Raw genomic sequence first — 17,319 nt, 5'->3', positions numbered from 1 at the left:
ACGAGTTATTCACAAACTTGTAAGCAGCACCAGTGGAGAGGGGGCACCAACTTGACACCAAGTTTTTGGCAGGGAACCAGTAGTGATCGGGACTAATGGTTGGCTGAACAGAGGACCTCTCAGACAGGAGATCACCCCAAACATCAGCTGTCATTGCTGTAGCAAAAGGACTGTCCCTCTTACCTCCACGGTTGTCTTGACTTTAAGTCGACGCTTCAGTTTAGCGAATCCCTTGAAGCCCATTTTTTCAGTGGCAGCAACAGCCGCCTTCAGCAGTTTGGGAGTCTCGGGTCTGGGTGGAATTATGTGCTGGAATCCCTTCTGTGTTGGACCCTCACCCCCTTTCGGTTTGCTGGTGTTTTTCAGCATTTTCCTGCAATGAAAAAAAAGCAGAGAGAACTGACTGGGGTTCTGATGGAGAATATAATTCTTGTATGGGGCACTGACAATGAATCTTTATCTGTATACAATGTACTGGACATACACACAAAGATTTGATGACATTCCAATCACTGACACGGCAGACCATCTTCCCATTACTGCAAATTACTCCCATATCTCCACAGTGTTCCAGAGAAAGAAACAAAACAGCCCAACAGTTCTTCCTTCACATATAACTCATACATGATGAATAAGCTTTACTGACCTTGGCCAAATCGGGAAGTTTCAGACCAGCTATCGAGGCCAAAAAGAAATACTTCAGCTGACATTCTATACCTCCTCTAAGTCCATTGAAGCACCCACTGGGCTGTACACATTCCCTTTACTGTATATAGTGCAGAAAATGGTGCAATCATATTAGGGCTCTTATTATAAAATAGCCCCAATTCATACCAACGCAAAGCCTTACTGACTAAGGATGACCGCCCACACTGCAAAACCCATCAACTACCCTGCCCAACCAAGAAACTATCAGCAACCCATCCATATAACACAGAAAAGAGAAACAGACGCCTTTAGGTTAGAACTGTAACATTTTAATATAATACAGGTGCATTTCTCTTTTCTTTGCATATCTGAAGTCTGCTCTCAACTTCCCCAACAAAGGCTTGTCCTGGTTTCTGGACTGTTACACTATATACTTACTTGATGGACTCATGTATTAATATACATACTATCTGGCAATGCCAATATCCCAACTTTTCTCATCCGTATAACATTTGCAAGGACCCAACAGTAACCCTTTTATCCAACACTCACAACTACCCATCAGCACCTCATCCATCTAACAATCCAAGCAACCCATTAGAACCCCATCCATTTAACAATCCAAGCAATCCATCAGCACCCCATTCATCTGTGTTGATGGGGAATCAAGTGATTTTCTTTCCTGCAACCAAAATCGTACCATTTATGTCCGGTCTAACACTACCAAAAACTTATCAACACCTGCATCCATCCAACACTTCCAATAACCCATCAACACCCAGTCCACCAACTCTCCCAAGAACTCATCAGCACCCCTTTCAACAATCCCAACAACCCATCAGCATCCTGCCTACCCAACAACACATCAACGTCCTGTCTACCCAGCACTATCAACAACTCATCGGCATCTTGTCCACCCAACACTCCATCAGCATTACACCCATCTAATGCACTCAACAGCCCACCAGCAGCCCCTCCCACTCAACAACACATCAACACCTCATCCACTCAACACCCCCAGCAACCCATCAGCATCCCATCCTCCCAACAACACATCAACGTCCTGTCTACCCAGCACTATCAACAACTCATCGGCATCTTGTCCACCCAACACTCCATCAGCATTACACCCATCTAATGCACTCAACAGCCCACCAGCAGCCCCTACCACTCAACAACACATCAACACCTCATCCACTGACTCAACGCCCCTAACAACCCATCAGCACCCCATCCTCCCAACAACCCATCAGCACCCTGTCAGCCCAACATTACTAAAACCTATCGGCTCTCCATCCACCCAAGACTCGTAACAGCCTGTCAACCATCTGTCTAACCAGCAACTCACAACGGTCTGACTAAATCTTACGTTAGGGAAACAAGTTCAAAGCTAAAGGTGACTAAATGGAAGAATAAAATAAACATCCAGCAAAATGAGATATAAGACCTCACTCAGGCATGACTTCAACAGTCTTTCTCCACTCACCATACCTATGAGTAAGAACATGGCTGACTTTACTGTAGAGTATTGCATCTCTGCCTGGCCACCATCGTATTGAGAGTAGCAATAAATTGGGGTTGATTTACTAAAGGCATATAGACTGTGCACTGATTTTTTTTTTTAAAAACTGCATTTTTTCTTGCATTTATTGCATGATTGGATGATGGAAGTCAGCAGAACTTCTTGTAATTTACTAAGTTCTGGAGCAACTGCTATTGCGGAGTGCGACTGCACTTTGCAAAGTACACAGTCTATTTGCCTTTGATAAACCAACCCCATTGTTTTTAGGAATACAATATCTGCAGTAAGGCCGCGTACACACGCGCGGACTGTTCGCCCAACCTTGTTCGGCAAACAGTTTCGGCAAACAGTCCGCTCAAAATTTGCATGAGCGGACTTGCCCACACACGAGCGGACTGTTTCAGCGAACTGTTTGCCAAACAGTTGGCTCAACTTTTGAAATGAACGGACTCGCCCACGTAAGGAGGAGGCAAATCCGCCCATTTCGAGCGCGTGTACAGGTAGGCGGGGCCCGCGAAGGAGACGTCGCGGGCTCCGCCGCCTGGAATGGGCTTAAAGGGGAACCCCAACGCCGAAAAAAATCGGCGTGGGGGTTCCCCCAAAGTCCACACCAGACCCTTGTCCGAGCACGCTACCCGGCCGGCCAGGAAAGGGGGGCGAGCGAGCGCGCCCCCCCTCCTGAGCCGTACCAGGCCGCGTGCCCTCAACATGGGGGGGTGCCTTGGGGAAGGGGGGGCCGCGCGGCCCCCCCACCCCAAAGCACCTTGTCCCCATGTTGATGAGGACAAGGGCCTCTTCCCGACAACCCTGGCCGTTGGTTGTCGGGGTCTGCGGGCGGGGGGCTTATCGGAATCCGGGAGCCCCCTTTAAGAAGGGGGCCCCTGGATACCGGCCCCCCACCCTATGTGAATGAGTATGGGGTACAATGTACCCCTACCCATTCACCTGTGAAATAAAGTACAAAAAAAAACACAACACAGGGGAAAAAATATTTTATTGCACAGCTTCGGGGGTCTTCTCGCCGGACTCCTCCGCTATCTGTGTGTAGCTCTTTTACTAGCGGAGGAGTCCGGCTTTCTTCCTCCCCGCCGCCGGCCTCTTCTCCCGACTTCGGGGGTCTTGTCCCCCTCTTCGGTTCTTCTGCCGGGCCACCGCGCCTTCTTGTAGCTCTTTTGCAGGCGGTGGCCCGGTCTTCTGTCGCCGCTGCCTTCCGTTCTTCTGTCGCCGCCTTCGGTTCTTCTGCCGGGCCACCGCGCCTTCTTGTAGCTCTTTTACAGGCGGTGGCCCGGTCTTCTGTCGCCGCTGTCGCCGCCGACTTCCGTTCGTGTTCTTCTTCTTGTTCTTCTTGTTCTTCTCCAGGAGATGTTGACACGTCGCTCCCTCCGGCCGGAATGCCAGAGCCGCGCTGTGCGGTCACTTATATAGTGACAATGGGGCGGGGTCACATGGTATATGTCACATGGGTTGGTCACATGGGTTGATGTCACATGGGGACTATGACATCGTAAGGGGGCGGGGTCACCATGTGACCAACCCATGTGACATATACCATGTGACCCCGCCCCATTGTCACTATATAAGTGACCGCACAGCGCGGCTCTGGCATTCCGGCCGGAGGGAGCGACGTGTCAACATCTCCTGGAGAAGAACAAGAAGAACAAGAAGAAGAACACGAACGGAAGTCGGCGGCGACAGCGGCGACAGAAGACCGGGCCACCGCCTGTAAAAGAGCTACAAGAAGGCGCGGTGGCCCGGCAGAAGAACCGAAGGCGGCGACAGAAGAACGGAAGGCAGCGGCGACAGAAGACCGGGCCACCGCCTGCAAAAGAGCTACAAGAAGGCGCGGTGGCCCGGCAGAAGAACCGAAGAGGGGGACAAGACCCCCGAAGTCGGGAGAAGAGGCCGGCGGCGGGGAGGAAGAAAGCCGGACTCCTCCGCTAGTAAAAGAGCTACACACAGATAGCGGAGGAGTCCGGCGAGAAGACCCCCGGAGCTGTGCAATAAAATATTTTTTCCCCTGTGTTGTGTTTTTTTTTGTACTTTATTTCACAGGTGAATGGGTAGGGGTACATTGTACCCCATACTCATTCACATAGGGTGGGGGGCCGGTATCCGGGGGCCCCCTTCTTAAAGGGGGCTCCCGGATTCCGATAAGCCCCCCGCCCGCAGACCCCGACAACCAACGGCCAGGGTTGTCGGGAAGAGGCCCTTGTCCTCATCAACATGGGGACAAGGTGCTTTGGGGTGGGGGGGCCGCGCGGCCCCCCCTTCCCCAAGGCACCCCCCCATGTTGAGGGCACGCGGCCTGGTACGGCTCAGGAGGGGGGGCGCGCTCGCTCGCCCCCCTTTCCTGGCCGGCCGGGTAGCGTGCTCGGACAAGGGTCTGGTGTGGACTTTGGGGGAACCCCCACGCCGATTTTTTTCGGCGTTGGGGTTCCCCTTTAAGCCCATTCCAGGCGGCGGAGCCCGCGACGTCTCCTTCGCGGGCCCCGCCTACCTGTACACGCGCTCGAAATGGGCAGACTTTCCGAGCGGGAACAGTCCGCTCATTTCGAAAGTACAGCGGACAGGCCCACACACGGGCGGACTGTTCGCTCAAACACAGTTTCAGCGGACAGTTTTTCGGAATTTCCGAAAGACTTTGTCCGTCCAACTGTCCGCTGAAACTGTCCACTGAAAGCCCACACACGAGCGGACTGTCCGCCCAAACACTGTTCAGCGGACAAGGTTGGGCGAACAGTCCGCCCGTGTGTACGCGGCCTCAGAACTATCTTGGCTCCCCACAGCCACCATTCTGGAATATGGAGATTGACTTGGTAGCTTATCGAGCAAAACAGGCAGTTGTAATTTGTGGACATCTGAGATTAGCCTTACTCACTTTGCTTTCCTGCGTAGAACCTTCTGTGATTCAGGGTAATGGGTCAGGATGTCACTTAGATCCTTCTTATCCAGGATAAACAGGTTGGTGAAGCCGTGCGCCACCACATTGGCAGTACGTCGGTTTCCTCCGCCCACAGCCAGCAGACTATAAAGAGAGAAAATATTCAGCAAACCTTGCTTCCTCAGTGCTGGGACAAGATCATCTAAAGCCCAGGGCGAACATGCCAAATTGCACCACCCCCACCCCAAGAATTATGAGCATTATGTGTCAGAAAGAATACCCACCCCCCCCCCCCCCCAAAAAAAAAAAAAATCGAGCAGTAATCTTTATGCTTATTCTTCTTCCAAGCATGAATCTTTGCCCCCGACCCCCCAGCTCAAATCCTCTCATTCCCCATATGGCCTCATCACAAATCCACCACCCCCCTTCTAAAAAAAAAAATCCCCCTCCTAGTACAAATCCTCTACCCCTCAAATTTCTCCTCTGAGCACAAATCCTCTCCCCTCCATTCCAAATCTCCCTCCTCCCAACCCTAGGCGGAATCCCCCCCCCCAAATTTCCCCTCCCAGCACAAATACCCCCTATTATCCCTGCTAGCACAAATAGACCACCCCCCCAAAAAAAATCCCTCCTAGCACAAATCCCATTCCCCCTACTATATTACCTTTTCTAGCACAAACCCCCAAAATTCCCCTCCTAACACAAATCTTCTTCTCTCAGCCCCTCTCCCAACACAAATTCCCTTCAAATAACCACTCCTAGCACACCTCGCCAAATCTCCTTTCCTCAAACAATTCATATCCCCTGTCACCCCCCCCCCTCCCAACACAAATCAACCCCCCCCCCCCCAACCGCCTTGTGGTGCCCCCCCCACCTTACATAATACCACAGTGCCAGGGGCAGCGCCCCCTTCTGCCACCCCCTGTCCCGGCCCTGCTTCCTCATCCAATAGAGATCACAGAGCCTGATAAGGCAATGGACCAGCTCAGGTGTTTCTAACCAGGACAGAAGATACGGGAGTACAGGAAGAGGCCAGTCCTCTATATAGGAGGAAAGAGATATGGGAGAGCAGGAAGAGGTCATTCCCCTATACAGAAGGAGAATGTACTGTATATGGGAGTTCAGGAAGAGGTCAGTCCTCTATAGAGGAGGGCATTACCTATAACAGTATAGGAAAATGTCAGCTCTCTATACATAAGGGCAACAGATATGGAAGTATAGGAAAAGGTCAGTCCCCTATATAGAAGGACAATGGATAAAAGGAATATATTAGGTTAATATCTCTGGATTTTCTGTGAAAAAGATGAAAGTGTCTGTCTAGTTCACCTGATTTCTCCAAAGACAGATCCTGCTTTTAGACTGACTAGCACAGTCTGTCCCTCCGGCCCTCCAAGGACCTGGACCTGTCCAGCTTTGATGATGTACATTTCTCTCCCGATCTCCCCCTGAAAGAAATATTTCATGGCCAAATATGAGCAAGTGTATGCCACCTCACATTCACCTGTATCACTTTCTCCTTTGTTACCACCACATGCATCACTATCACCTGTGTCACCTCCACCTGCATAACTGTCACCTCTGTCACCTCCACCTGTGTCACTGCCACCTCTACCTGCTTTGATGATGTACATTTCTCTCCGGATCTCCCTCTGCAAGAAATATTTAATAGCCAGACATGATCACCTGCGTCACCGCCACCTGCGTCACCTCCACCTGAGTCACTGCCACCTGTGTCACCTCCACGAGTCACCACCTGAGTCACTGCCACCTGCGTCCCCTTCACTTGTGCCATCACCACTTGGGTCATTGCCACCTGTGTAGTCTTCACCTGTATCATTGTCACTTCCACCTGAGTCACTTCCAGGTGTGTCATCGCTACTTGAGTCACCTCTGCTTGTGTCACTGCTACCTGAGCCACTAGCACCTGTATCACCACCACTTGAGTCACTGCCACCTTTGTCATCTCCACTTATGTATTGCCACCTGAGTCACTGCCACATGTGTCACCTCCACTTGAGTCACTGCCACCTTTGTGAACACCACTTGCGCCAATGCCACCTGTGTTACCTCCACTTGTGTCACTGCAACCTTATTCCCTTCCACTTGTGTCACTGCAACCTTAGTCCCTGCCACTTGTGTCATCGCCACCTGAGTTACCTCCACTTGTGCCACCACCACCTGAGTCACTACCTCCTGTTTTACCTTCACAACCCGAGTCACCTCCACCCATATCACTACCTCCTACATCAATTCCATTTGTGTCACATTCACCTGTGTCACCTCCACTTGTGTCACTGCCACAGTTTGTGACAGCATTCACACAAAACGCTGTTCTGGCTCATTCCTATCACTGAAGGCAATATATATGTATATGTGACTTGGAATGAGAGATTCTGAGAAGCTTCATTCATCACTTTCTGCTCTCACCTAAACCCCTACAACCCCCAACCCCACCCCCCGTACATCACCTTCTTACAGACATAATCTCCAGGCAGGTAAACTACAGAGCGCAGCCTCTTCAGCATGTCATATATCAGCTGCCGGTCACAACCCTGCAGAGGGGGGTTGGAAGGGGAAAAGTAAAAGGGGGGAAAGGGGTAGAGTAACAAAGGGACAACAAATGACAAAAGAAGAAAGAAAGGAGTTGATGCAGATGGGTTGAGAAGGACAGAGGGAAAGCAAGAAAAGAACTGAAATTAGTATGCACTGTACCAAGTACCATTCATTATCCCTAATGGTATTGGGGTCCCCCAGGCTCTCCCATTACTACCAGGATCCCCCCAGGCTATCCCATTACTACCAGGATCCCCCCAGACTCTCCCAGTATTACAAAGATCTCCCCAGTCTTTTCCAGCACTAGAAGGATCCCCTAGGCTCTCCTGGTATTACAAGTATCTCCCAGGCTTTCCCGGATCCCCCCAGGCTCTCCCGGTATTACAAGGATCCCCCCAGGCTCTCCTGGTATTACAAGGATCCCCCCCCAGTCTCTCCTAGTATAACAAGTAACCCCCAGGACCTCTCGGGAGCCCTCTAGGCTCTCGCATGGAACCAGAAACCTGCCAGGCTTTCCCAATACAACCAGGAACCCACCAGACTCTCCCAGTACAACAGGAAATCCCCAATACCCATAGGTCCTCCTAGTATTACAGGGATTCCCCTAGGTTCATCTGGAACTACAAGGATCCCCATAGGCTCTCATGGTATGACAGGGATCCCTCCAGGTTCTCCCGGTACTACAAGAATTTCTCCCAGACTCCGTTACAATCAGAATCCCCCAGGCTTTCTTAGCACTACAAGGATCCCCTCAAACCTTCCCACCAGCCTCTCCTGGTATTGAAAGGATTCCCCCAGGCTCACCGGTAATACAAGGATCCCCCACAGGTTCTTCTTGCACTACAAGGATCCCCAGACTCTCTTGGTACTACAAGGATATCCTCAGGCTCTTCTGGTACTACAAGGATCTCCGCAGGCTCTCCTGGTAGTACAAGAATCTCCCCAGGCTCTTCTGCTCTGTAAGGATCCCCCTGGACATTCTCCCAGGCTCTCCTGACACTAAAACAATCCCTCCCCAGGCTCTTCTGGTACAACAAGGATCCCCCAGTCTCTCCTGACACTAAAATAATCCCTCACAGGCTCTTCTGGTACAACAGGGATCCCCCAGACTCTCCCACTCTGAAAGTATCTCTGTAGGCTCTCCCAGTACTACAAGGACTCCTTATGGAAATTAAATTTGACATTTACCTGGAAGAGCGCCACCTTGCTGACAATGTTGTAATTCACATCAATAGCCAAATCCAGCCGCATCTTGTCTGGAAGCTGCACCATCAGTTCAGATTCATCTGATTGACACAGAATGACAATGTCAGAGGTTACACATCTCAGACTGCCCTTCCCTTCTATCTCTGGGTGATAAATCTTCTATAATCACTTCCCTTTTTTACTTTCCTTTACTTCTCCCAGATTTCCCATCTGTGGAAATCCTCATTGTCACCTGGGAATCTGTCTTCAGGCTTCCTTTCAATATTCAGACAGATTTTACTATAATGGTATGTAAGGCCTGAGACCCCCATTCTTATATTCACCACCAAGCAGTGTGATTAGGCTTTGACTGAAGCTGCCCCTCCCTGACATGTGTCCATTCTGGAGCGGAGGATCATGGGAAATGTAGTTACAGGTAATGAGAACAAAGTTAGGAATGGGGCTCTTACCCAGCATGCCTTGTGACTGCCAGGTGTACTCGTACCACATCTTGACACGGTTCTGTACACTGCGCGGGATCTTGTAGCAGTTCATGTATTTGATGGTGCTGTCCATACAACTGCGGTAATATGTCTGACCAGCTGTAGCAGCTCCTACCACGTCCCTCATCTGTGACAGGAAGAGACGCAATTACCAAATAACCAACTACAGATAGCTCACCGTTACTTTTATCAGTGTCACTCACCCCCCCCCCCCCCCCCCCCCACACACTCTTCTCATTCTCTCTCATTTTACATTTGGTCTTTGTTCTAGAGTACACACATTACCAATCATGGAGGAGTAGAGTACACACCTGACCAATCATGGTGGAGGAGTAGAGTACCCACCTGACCAATCACGATGGAGGAGTAGAGTACCCACCTGACCAATCACGATGGAGGAGTAGAGTACACACCTCCTGACCAATCATGATGGAGGAGCAGAGTACACGCTTCACCATTCTTACCAGAGAAGTAGAGTGCATACCTTACCAATCATAATGGAGGAGTCAAGTACACACATGGCCAATCATGCCAAAGGAGTAGAGTACACACCTGACCAATCTTGACCAAAGAGTATGGTACACACCTTACCAATCTTGACCAAAGAGTATGGTACACACCTGACCAGTCATGTCAGAGAAGTACAGACCAGACCAAGCATGATGGAGAAGTAGAGAACACACCTGATCAACCATGACCAAGGAGCGGAGAATACACCTGGCCAATCATTACGGAGATGTAACCTGAGCAATCATGATGGAGTAGGTAGGGTACACACCTAACCAATTATGACCAAGGAGTAGAGTACACACCGGACCAATCATGATGGAGTAGAGTACACACCTGACCAATCACGATGGAGGAGTAGAGTACACACCTGACCAATCATGATGGAGGAGTAGAGTACACACCTGACCAATCATGACTGAGGAGTAGGTTACACACCTGACCAATCATGATGGAAGTGTAGAGTATACACCTGACCAAATATGACCAAGAAGTAGAGTACACACCTGACCAATTATGACATAGAAGTAGAGTACAGACCTGACCAAACATGACGTAGAACTAGAGTACACACCTGACCAACCATGATCAAGGAGCTGAGAATACACCTGACCAATCATGGAGGAGGAGTAACCTGACCATCATGACAGAGGAGTAGTGTACACACCTGACCAATCATCACGGAGAAAGCGAACACTCCCATGAAGTAGTTCAGTAGCTGGAACCAAAGCTCGAAGAGAGTTTGTGGGTCGGGGAGCCCCCCAATGGTGATGAGGGTCTTCACAGCCCAGTAATAGCAGCGGATGTAGCTGAAGGAGAAGAGTGAAACATCACTGGAGTCGTGAGAACAATTTAATGGAAACACAAAGAAATGGAACCTCAGAGGCAGGGCCAGATGTGTCCCCTATTCAGCCATGTCTTTGACGGACTCTGGGGGAACAATTGGTTTCAGCCCCTGAATACACCCTACACCTGCTTGTATGTATGTAGGTGGAGCCCTGCGTGCACAGTGTTACACTGTTCCTCTGGCATTCCCCAATCTATGACATCCCCTTGCCTCTCCCACAGCTTGAGTAAAGGAAATAAGTGTATAATGTATAATATTTCTCCATAGTGATTGGCTGACAAGATATGGAATGTGTCCACATGACTAAAAGAAATGTACAGAGTTCCACCAGCAGTCATAAAAGAGCAACTTCACCCAAAAGTGGAATCAGGACACAGACATTCCAGTGATGATTGGAGGTATATGAAGAACCTACTTGGGTTAGTGATAATAGTATTTCATCCTGTCCTGACACAGTAGTGGCATCCCTTCCATTAGAACCAGCATAGTCTGAATTCTGCTACACCACAAAACAGAGTACATTGGGGGTGAAGATGTTCTTAATGACATGAACTCATAACCCGTTAGACTTGTGTGTCTGGTAACATCTGTGACCAGTATAAGGTGACAGTTATGGCGGGCCTCTGTTCTCACCTGTTCCCCTCGCCATCATACACCCACTTGGTGGAGCGGAGCCCCTCGTAGTCGGAGGCCCAGTAATAGAAGCAGGCGTTCATATGCAGGCAGTACAGGAGGTAAGCTGTTGTACGGATCACTCTGCAACAAGAAGGACAATCACTGAGCTTGGCGGCCACAACGGAAGGAATAACCAGAGAATTCACAACCTCCCAGCAACAGTACATTGGGTAATGTGTATACTGGGTGTACTCCATGTATAGTGTATATGCTATGTATACTGAGTGTACCCCATGTATTGTATATACTAGGTGTACCCTATGTATTGTGTATATATTATGTATGCTGGGTGTATCCTGTGTACATAGTATATACAGTGTATACTGGGTGTATCCCATGTAGTGTGTATACTTTGTACACCGGGTGTACTCTGTGTATTGTATATAGTGTGTGTGTGTGTGTGTGTGTATGTATGTATATATATATATACACATATAAATAAAATTAGTATCTCACAAAAGTGAGTACACCCCTCACATTTTTGTAAATATTTTAATATATCTTTTCATGTGACAACACTGAAGAAAGGACACTTTGCCACAATGTAAAGTAGTGAGTGTACAGCTTGTATAACACAATGTAAGTTTGCTGTCCCCTCAAAATAACTCAACACACAACCATTAATGTCTAAACCGCTGGCAACAAAAGTGAGTACACCCCAAGTGAAAATGTCCAAATTGGTCCCAAAGTGTCAATATTTTGTGTGGCCTCCATTATTTTCCAGCACTGCCTTAACTCTCTTGGGCATGGAGTTCACTAGAGTTTCACAGGTTGCCACTGCAGTCCTCTTTCACTCCTCCATGACGGCATCACGGAGCTGGTGGATGTTGGAGATCTTGCGCTCCTCCACCTTCTGTTTGAGGATGCCCCACAGATGCTCAATAGGGTTTAGGTCTGGAGACATGCTTGGCCAGCCCATCACCTTTACCCTCAGCTTCTTTAGCAAAACAGTGGTCTTGGAGGTGTGTTTGGGGTCATTATCATGTTGGAATACTGCCCTGCGGCCCAGTCTCCGAAGGGAGGGGATCATGCTCTGCTTCAGTATGTCACAGTACATGTTGGCATTCATGGTTTTCTCAATGAACTGTAGCTTCCCAGTGCTGGTAGCACTCATGTAGCCCCAGACCATGACACTCCCACCACCATGCTTGACTGTAGGCAAGACACACATGTCTTTGTACTCCTCACCTGGTTACCACACACACGCTTGACACCATCTGAACCAAATAAGTTTATCTTGGTCTCATCAGGCTGCAGGACATGGTTCCAGAAATCCATGTCCTTAGTCTGCTTGTCTTCAGCAAACCGTTTTTGGGCTTTCTTGTGCATCATCTTTAGAAGAGGCTTCCTTCTGGGACGACAGCTATATAGACCAATTTGATGCTGTGTGTGGCGTATGGTCTGAGCACTGGCAGGCTGACCCCCCCACCCCTTCAGCCTCTGCAGCTAGCAGCACTCATACGCCTATTTCCCAAAGACAACCTCCTTTGGTCGACCATAGCGAAGTCTGTTCTGAGTGGAACCTGTCCTCTTAAACCACTGTATGGTCTTGGCCACCGGGCTGCAGCTCATTTTCAGGGTCTTGGCAATCTTCGTATAGCCTAGGCCATCTTTATGTAGAGCAACAATTTTTTTTTTCAGATCCTCGTAGAGTTCTTTGCCATGATGTGCCATGTTTAACAGTGACCAGTATGAGAGAGTGAGAGCGATTACACCAAATTTAACACACCTGCTACCCATTCACACCCGAGGCCTTGTAACACTAACGAGTCATATGGCATCGAGGACATTTTCACTTAGGGGTGTACTCACTTTTGTTGCCAGCGGTTTAGAAATGAATGACTGTGTGTTGAGTTATTTTGTGGGGACGGCAAATTTACACTGTTAGGCCCCTTTCACACATGCTGATCCATTTTATGGATTATGCTTGCAGCATAATCTGTTCATCCCTGCTGAGCTGGCGGATGACAGGCCCGTCTCCACTCACTGTGGGAGACGGAACTGTCAGATCTCCACTCTTCTCTATAGGGAAATCGGGCTAAAACGGACCGCCTGTACATTTTCATCAGATCTGCCAGACGGATGGAAAATAAGACCATGTCACCGCTGACATCCGTTGCTCCATAGAGATGCATGAAGCGTCCATTCAGGTCCGCCTGAAAAAACAGGCAGACCTGATTGGTTCACATGTGTGAAAGGGGCCTCATACAAGCTGTACACCCATTACTTTATATTGTAGCAAAGTGTAATTTCTTCAGTGTTGTCAAATGAAAAGATATAATCAAATATATACAAAAAGGGGAGGGGTGTAATCACTTTTGTTAGATACTGTGTGTGTATATATATATATATATATATATATATATATATATATATATACATACAGTATCTGCATACTGTGCATATATATTGCGTATACTATGTAATATGTACTATATGCATTGTATAATGTGTATACTGTGTATATCAAGGGTGCTCAACCTGTGGTTTGCAGAGCCCTCTAATGTGGCCCGCAACCTCAAACCAGGAAAGCGCATGCCCAGGGTCGACAACACATTGAATCTGGGCTTGCCAACCTGCCATCTCAGAGCATCAGAGTGCAATGAGCCGGCTCTGACAGCAGAGGGAGCAGGAGCAGCATAAGCTGATGCTTCTTCTGTAGCATCGGCTCCTGTCTCAGACGGAGTGATACCAAGTGCAGTCCGCCTCTAAGGCCGCGTACACACGCGGGGACTGTTCACTCAACTTTGTCCGTCAAACAGTTTCAGCGAACAGTCCGCTCAAAATTAGCATGGACGGACATGGCCACACACGACGAACGAACAGTTTGCTGAAACCGTGCGCGATGACGTGAACGGCACGTACGAAGGGACGAAAAATACGACGTCCTATACACTGCATTACAACTTTCGGCGTGTAAATCCTTTCTGAGCATGCGCGGAACTTAGTTTGACGAACAAGCCTACACACGAGGGGACTGTTCGCTGAAACCAAGTTTCAGCGGACAGTTTTTCGGAAATTCCGAAAAACCTTGTTCAGCAGACTGTTCGCTGAAACTGTCCGCTGAAAGCCCACACACGAGCGGACTGTCCGCCGAAACACTGTTCAGCGGACAAAGTTGTGCGAACAGTCCCCGCGTGTGTACGCGGCCTAAGGCTTCATGTACACGTTTTTACAACCTCTCCTGAACGATTTAACTTGACAGATAGTAAGCCACGTTTAAAATGTCAGTTTTGCCCCGTTTAGTGGCGTTTTGCCACATTTGCGTCTATAAGCGGTTAAAAAAAAAAGCTTCTGGATGCATTTTTTTTTTTTAAATAGCCAAAAATGAAAAACACTTGTAAACGAAACGTGGCAAAATGTGAATGACCGCGTTTAGAAGCATTTGGCGCTTGAGATGCCTGTAAACTCAGCTTCTGAATGCATTTTTTTGCGTTTCAAAAAATGCCTCTAAACTCAACTGCCTAGAAACGACTATTAATGACCCTGTGTACAGTACTGATAAGATAACAGAGGAGAGTTCAGGGGCAGGTGAAAAAACTCCCAACTGCTCCTAAACATCAGTTTACCAGCAGCAGTGTACATGAGGCTTAATTCTTTCTAGCAGCTTGGCGAGTGATGCCAGCAGCAGCTGCAAGAGGAAAAGAAGGTCAATGTATTAAACAACACATACACTGGGTATACTAGCTTTTGCAATGGGCTTATTAGCACCTATAAAAGGGAAACCAATTATTAGGCTGCTTTCACACTGATCTGCGGGTGCAGGGCCGTGCACCTATGGCTTTCCTGCGGGTTAGCTGCACTGAGCCATAGACTTTTATTACCGTGTTTCCCCCCAAAAATAAGCCCACGTCTTATATCATTTTTTTCAGGGTAGGGCTTGTCGTGTGCTGCCTTCTCTCCCCATCTTCCTCCCTGCCTGTCAGAAATCACCATTGGCCAGTGGAACGGAGTTAAAAGTGCCTGTAAAATGATAAAATGCACTGCATTACAGCCCTATACAATGTAAAGTGTGCACCGTACCATCCTACAGCGCCTTCTTCTGCGCTTTCATGACCAGGCTAATCGGTCTTCCATGCTCCGAAAACTGCAGAGGGAGGGGGGACCAAGATCCCCCTCTGACAGCTGGCAGAAGAGGAGGAGAGCAGCGGGGGATCAGCTGAGCCGCGCCACAACTAAGGTATTCATCCCCAAAAGATCGAGACCACACAACACAACTCTTCCAAACTAGGGCTTTTTTTCGGGGGAAGGTCTTATATTGCAGCCCTCCCTTAAAATCACAATAAGGCTGCGTACACACGCGCGGACTGTTCGCCCAACTTTGTCCGTCAAACAGTTTCGGCAAACAGTCCGCTCAAAATTAGCATGGACGGACATGGCCACACACGACGAACGAACAGTTTGCTGAAACCGTGCGCGATGACGTGAACGGCACGTACGACGGGACGAAAAATACGACGTCCTATACACTGCATTATAACTTTCGGCGTGTTAAGCCTTTCTGAGCATGCGCGGAACTTAGTTTGTCGAACAAGCCTACACACGGGCGGACTGTTCGCTCAAACAAGGTTTCAGCGTACAGTTTTACGGAATTTCCGAAAAACCTTGTTCGTCAAACTGTCCGCTGAAACTGTCCGCTGAAAGCCCACACACGAGCGGACTGTCCGCCCAAACACTGTTCAGCGGACAAAGTTGGGCGAACAGTCCGCCCGTGTGTACGCGGCCTTAGGCTTATTTTTGGGGAAGCACGGTATGTCCAGCAGGTTCCTCCTGAATGCAGGAGTTTTGGTGCGCTTTCAGAAAATGCATCACATTCGCAAAATGCAATAGAGGTCTATGGCAAAGCGAAATCCACAGGTGCAGGTAAACCTCAGCACGTCTGTGTGAAAGCAGCCTTATAGGGCGCGTTTGGGGGGGGGGGGGTCAGTAAAACCCCATACTTCATTGTGGCCTGTGACCAGTTACCAAATCACCAAAGTGATTGTAAAGGCTTGTTTTTTCCTATAAAAATAATAAACATGTTATACTTACCTGCTCTGTGTAGTTGGATTTGCACAGAGCAGCCTGGATCTTCCTCTTCTTGGGTCTCTGTTCTGTGATCCTGGCCCCTCCCTCCTATTCAGTGCCCCCACAACAAGCAGCTTGTTATGGGGGCACCCAAGCCGAGTCACAGCTCCCTGTGTCCATTCAGACACAGAGCCCCAACCCGGCCCCACCCCCTCTCTCCCCTGATTGGCTAGCTGACTTTGACAGCAGTGGGAGCCATTGGCGCCACTGCTGTGGCTTAGCCAATCAGAAAGGAGAACCTCAGAAGGCTGAGACACTCGTGGACATCGCAAGTAAGTGTTAGGAGGGCTGAGGGCGGCTGCTGCACATAGAATGCATTAAGATAAAAAAAGCTTCTGCCTTTACAACCGCTTTAAGTGGTCCTCACTCTCCAAAATGTTGAGCACCCCTGGTGTATATATTGTGTATACGCCTGTGCATCTTTCTTTTTTTTTTTTTTTATGTGGCTCGGGTATATTTGCTGGAAGATTGTTCTTCAGGTCGGAGAAGGAAGAGGAACATGAAGGAAATACTCATCTGGTTCTGCACGAAGTGTAAAGTGGGGAAGAACCCTGCACTGACCTGTAGATATAGGCTTTGCTGAGGATAGCTTCCAGTCTGTTGTTGAATTCAAAGAAGGCCATATACTATAAGGAGACAAGGTGGGAGGAGATGGTGTTAGTGACAGATCATATACCGGGTGACAGCACAAGGGCCCCTTGTGTCCTCACCTTAAGTATACGGGGAAAGCGGAGAATGGACTTCACTCCAACCTTGAAGTAGAGAAGATCCAGAGGGAGGAGAGAGATGACGTCCATCTGCCGGGACCGAGAAATCATTGTCACCACACATTATTACTGGATCCATAATGAACTAACTGTCCTAATAGGGCCCTCAGAGGGTCCCAAAATGTACCATAAATCTGGGGGTCCATAGTGCATCAAATGTCCTG

General features: G+C 48.9%; 1 protein-coding gene across 5 annotated transcripts in view; it reads right to left on the bottom strand.

The window, feature by feature from the left end:
* The window catches only part of CNGB1 (cyclic nucleotide gated channel subunit beta 1), a 90,381-nt gene that overhangs the window by 1,617 nt on the left and 71,445 nt on the right, over positions 1-17,319 (bottom strand). For all 5 annotated transcript variants that reach the window (XM_077453807.1, XM_077453800.1, XM_077453795.1 and 2 more), the window contains 10 exons: positions 17,099-17,185; positions 16,950-17,014; positions 11,280-11,402; positions 10,467-10,608; positions 9,260-9,419; positions 8,793-8,890; positions 7,520-7,603; positions 6,378-6,496; positions 5,049-5,195; positions 184-373 (listed from right to left, as the gene is read on the bottom strand). In XM_077453807.1, the coding sequence (XP_077309933.1) occupies positions 184-373; positions 5,049-5,195; positions 6,378-6,496; positions 7,520-7,603; positions 8,793-8,890; positions 9,260-9,419; positions 10,467-10,608; positions 11,280-11,402; positions 16,950-17,014; positions 17,099-17,185 (1,215 nt within the window). The remainder of the gene's footprint in view (positions 1-183; positions 374-5,048; positions 5,196-6,377; positions 6,497-7,519; positions 7,604-8,792; positions 8,891-9,259; positions 9,420-10,466; positions 10,609-11,279; positions 11,403-16,949; positions 17,015-17,098; positions 17,186-17,319) is intronic.

The sequence above is a fragment of the Lithobates pipiens genome, unplaced genomic scaffold (genome assembly GCF_037356315.1).
Source record: "Lithobates pipiens isolate NorthernLeopardFrog02 unplaced genomic scaffold, aLitPip1_a1.2 Scaffold_10, whole genome shotgun sequence".
Classification (NCBI taxonomy): domain Eukaryota; kingdom Metazoa; phylum Chordata; class Amphibia; order Anura; family Ranidae; genus Lithobates; species Lithobates pipiens.
Note: the sequence above shows the minus strand (reverse complement) of the source record. Positions and strands in the feature narration are given on the sequence as shown.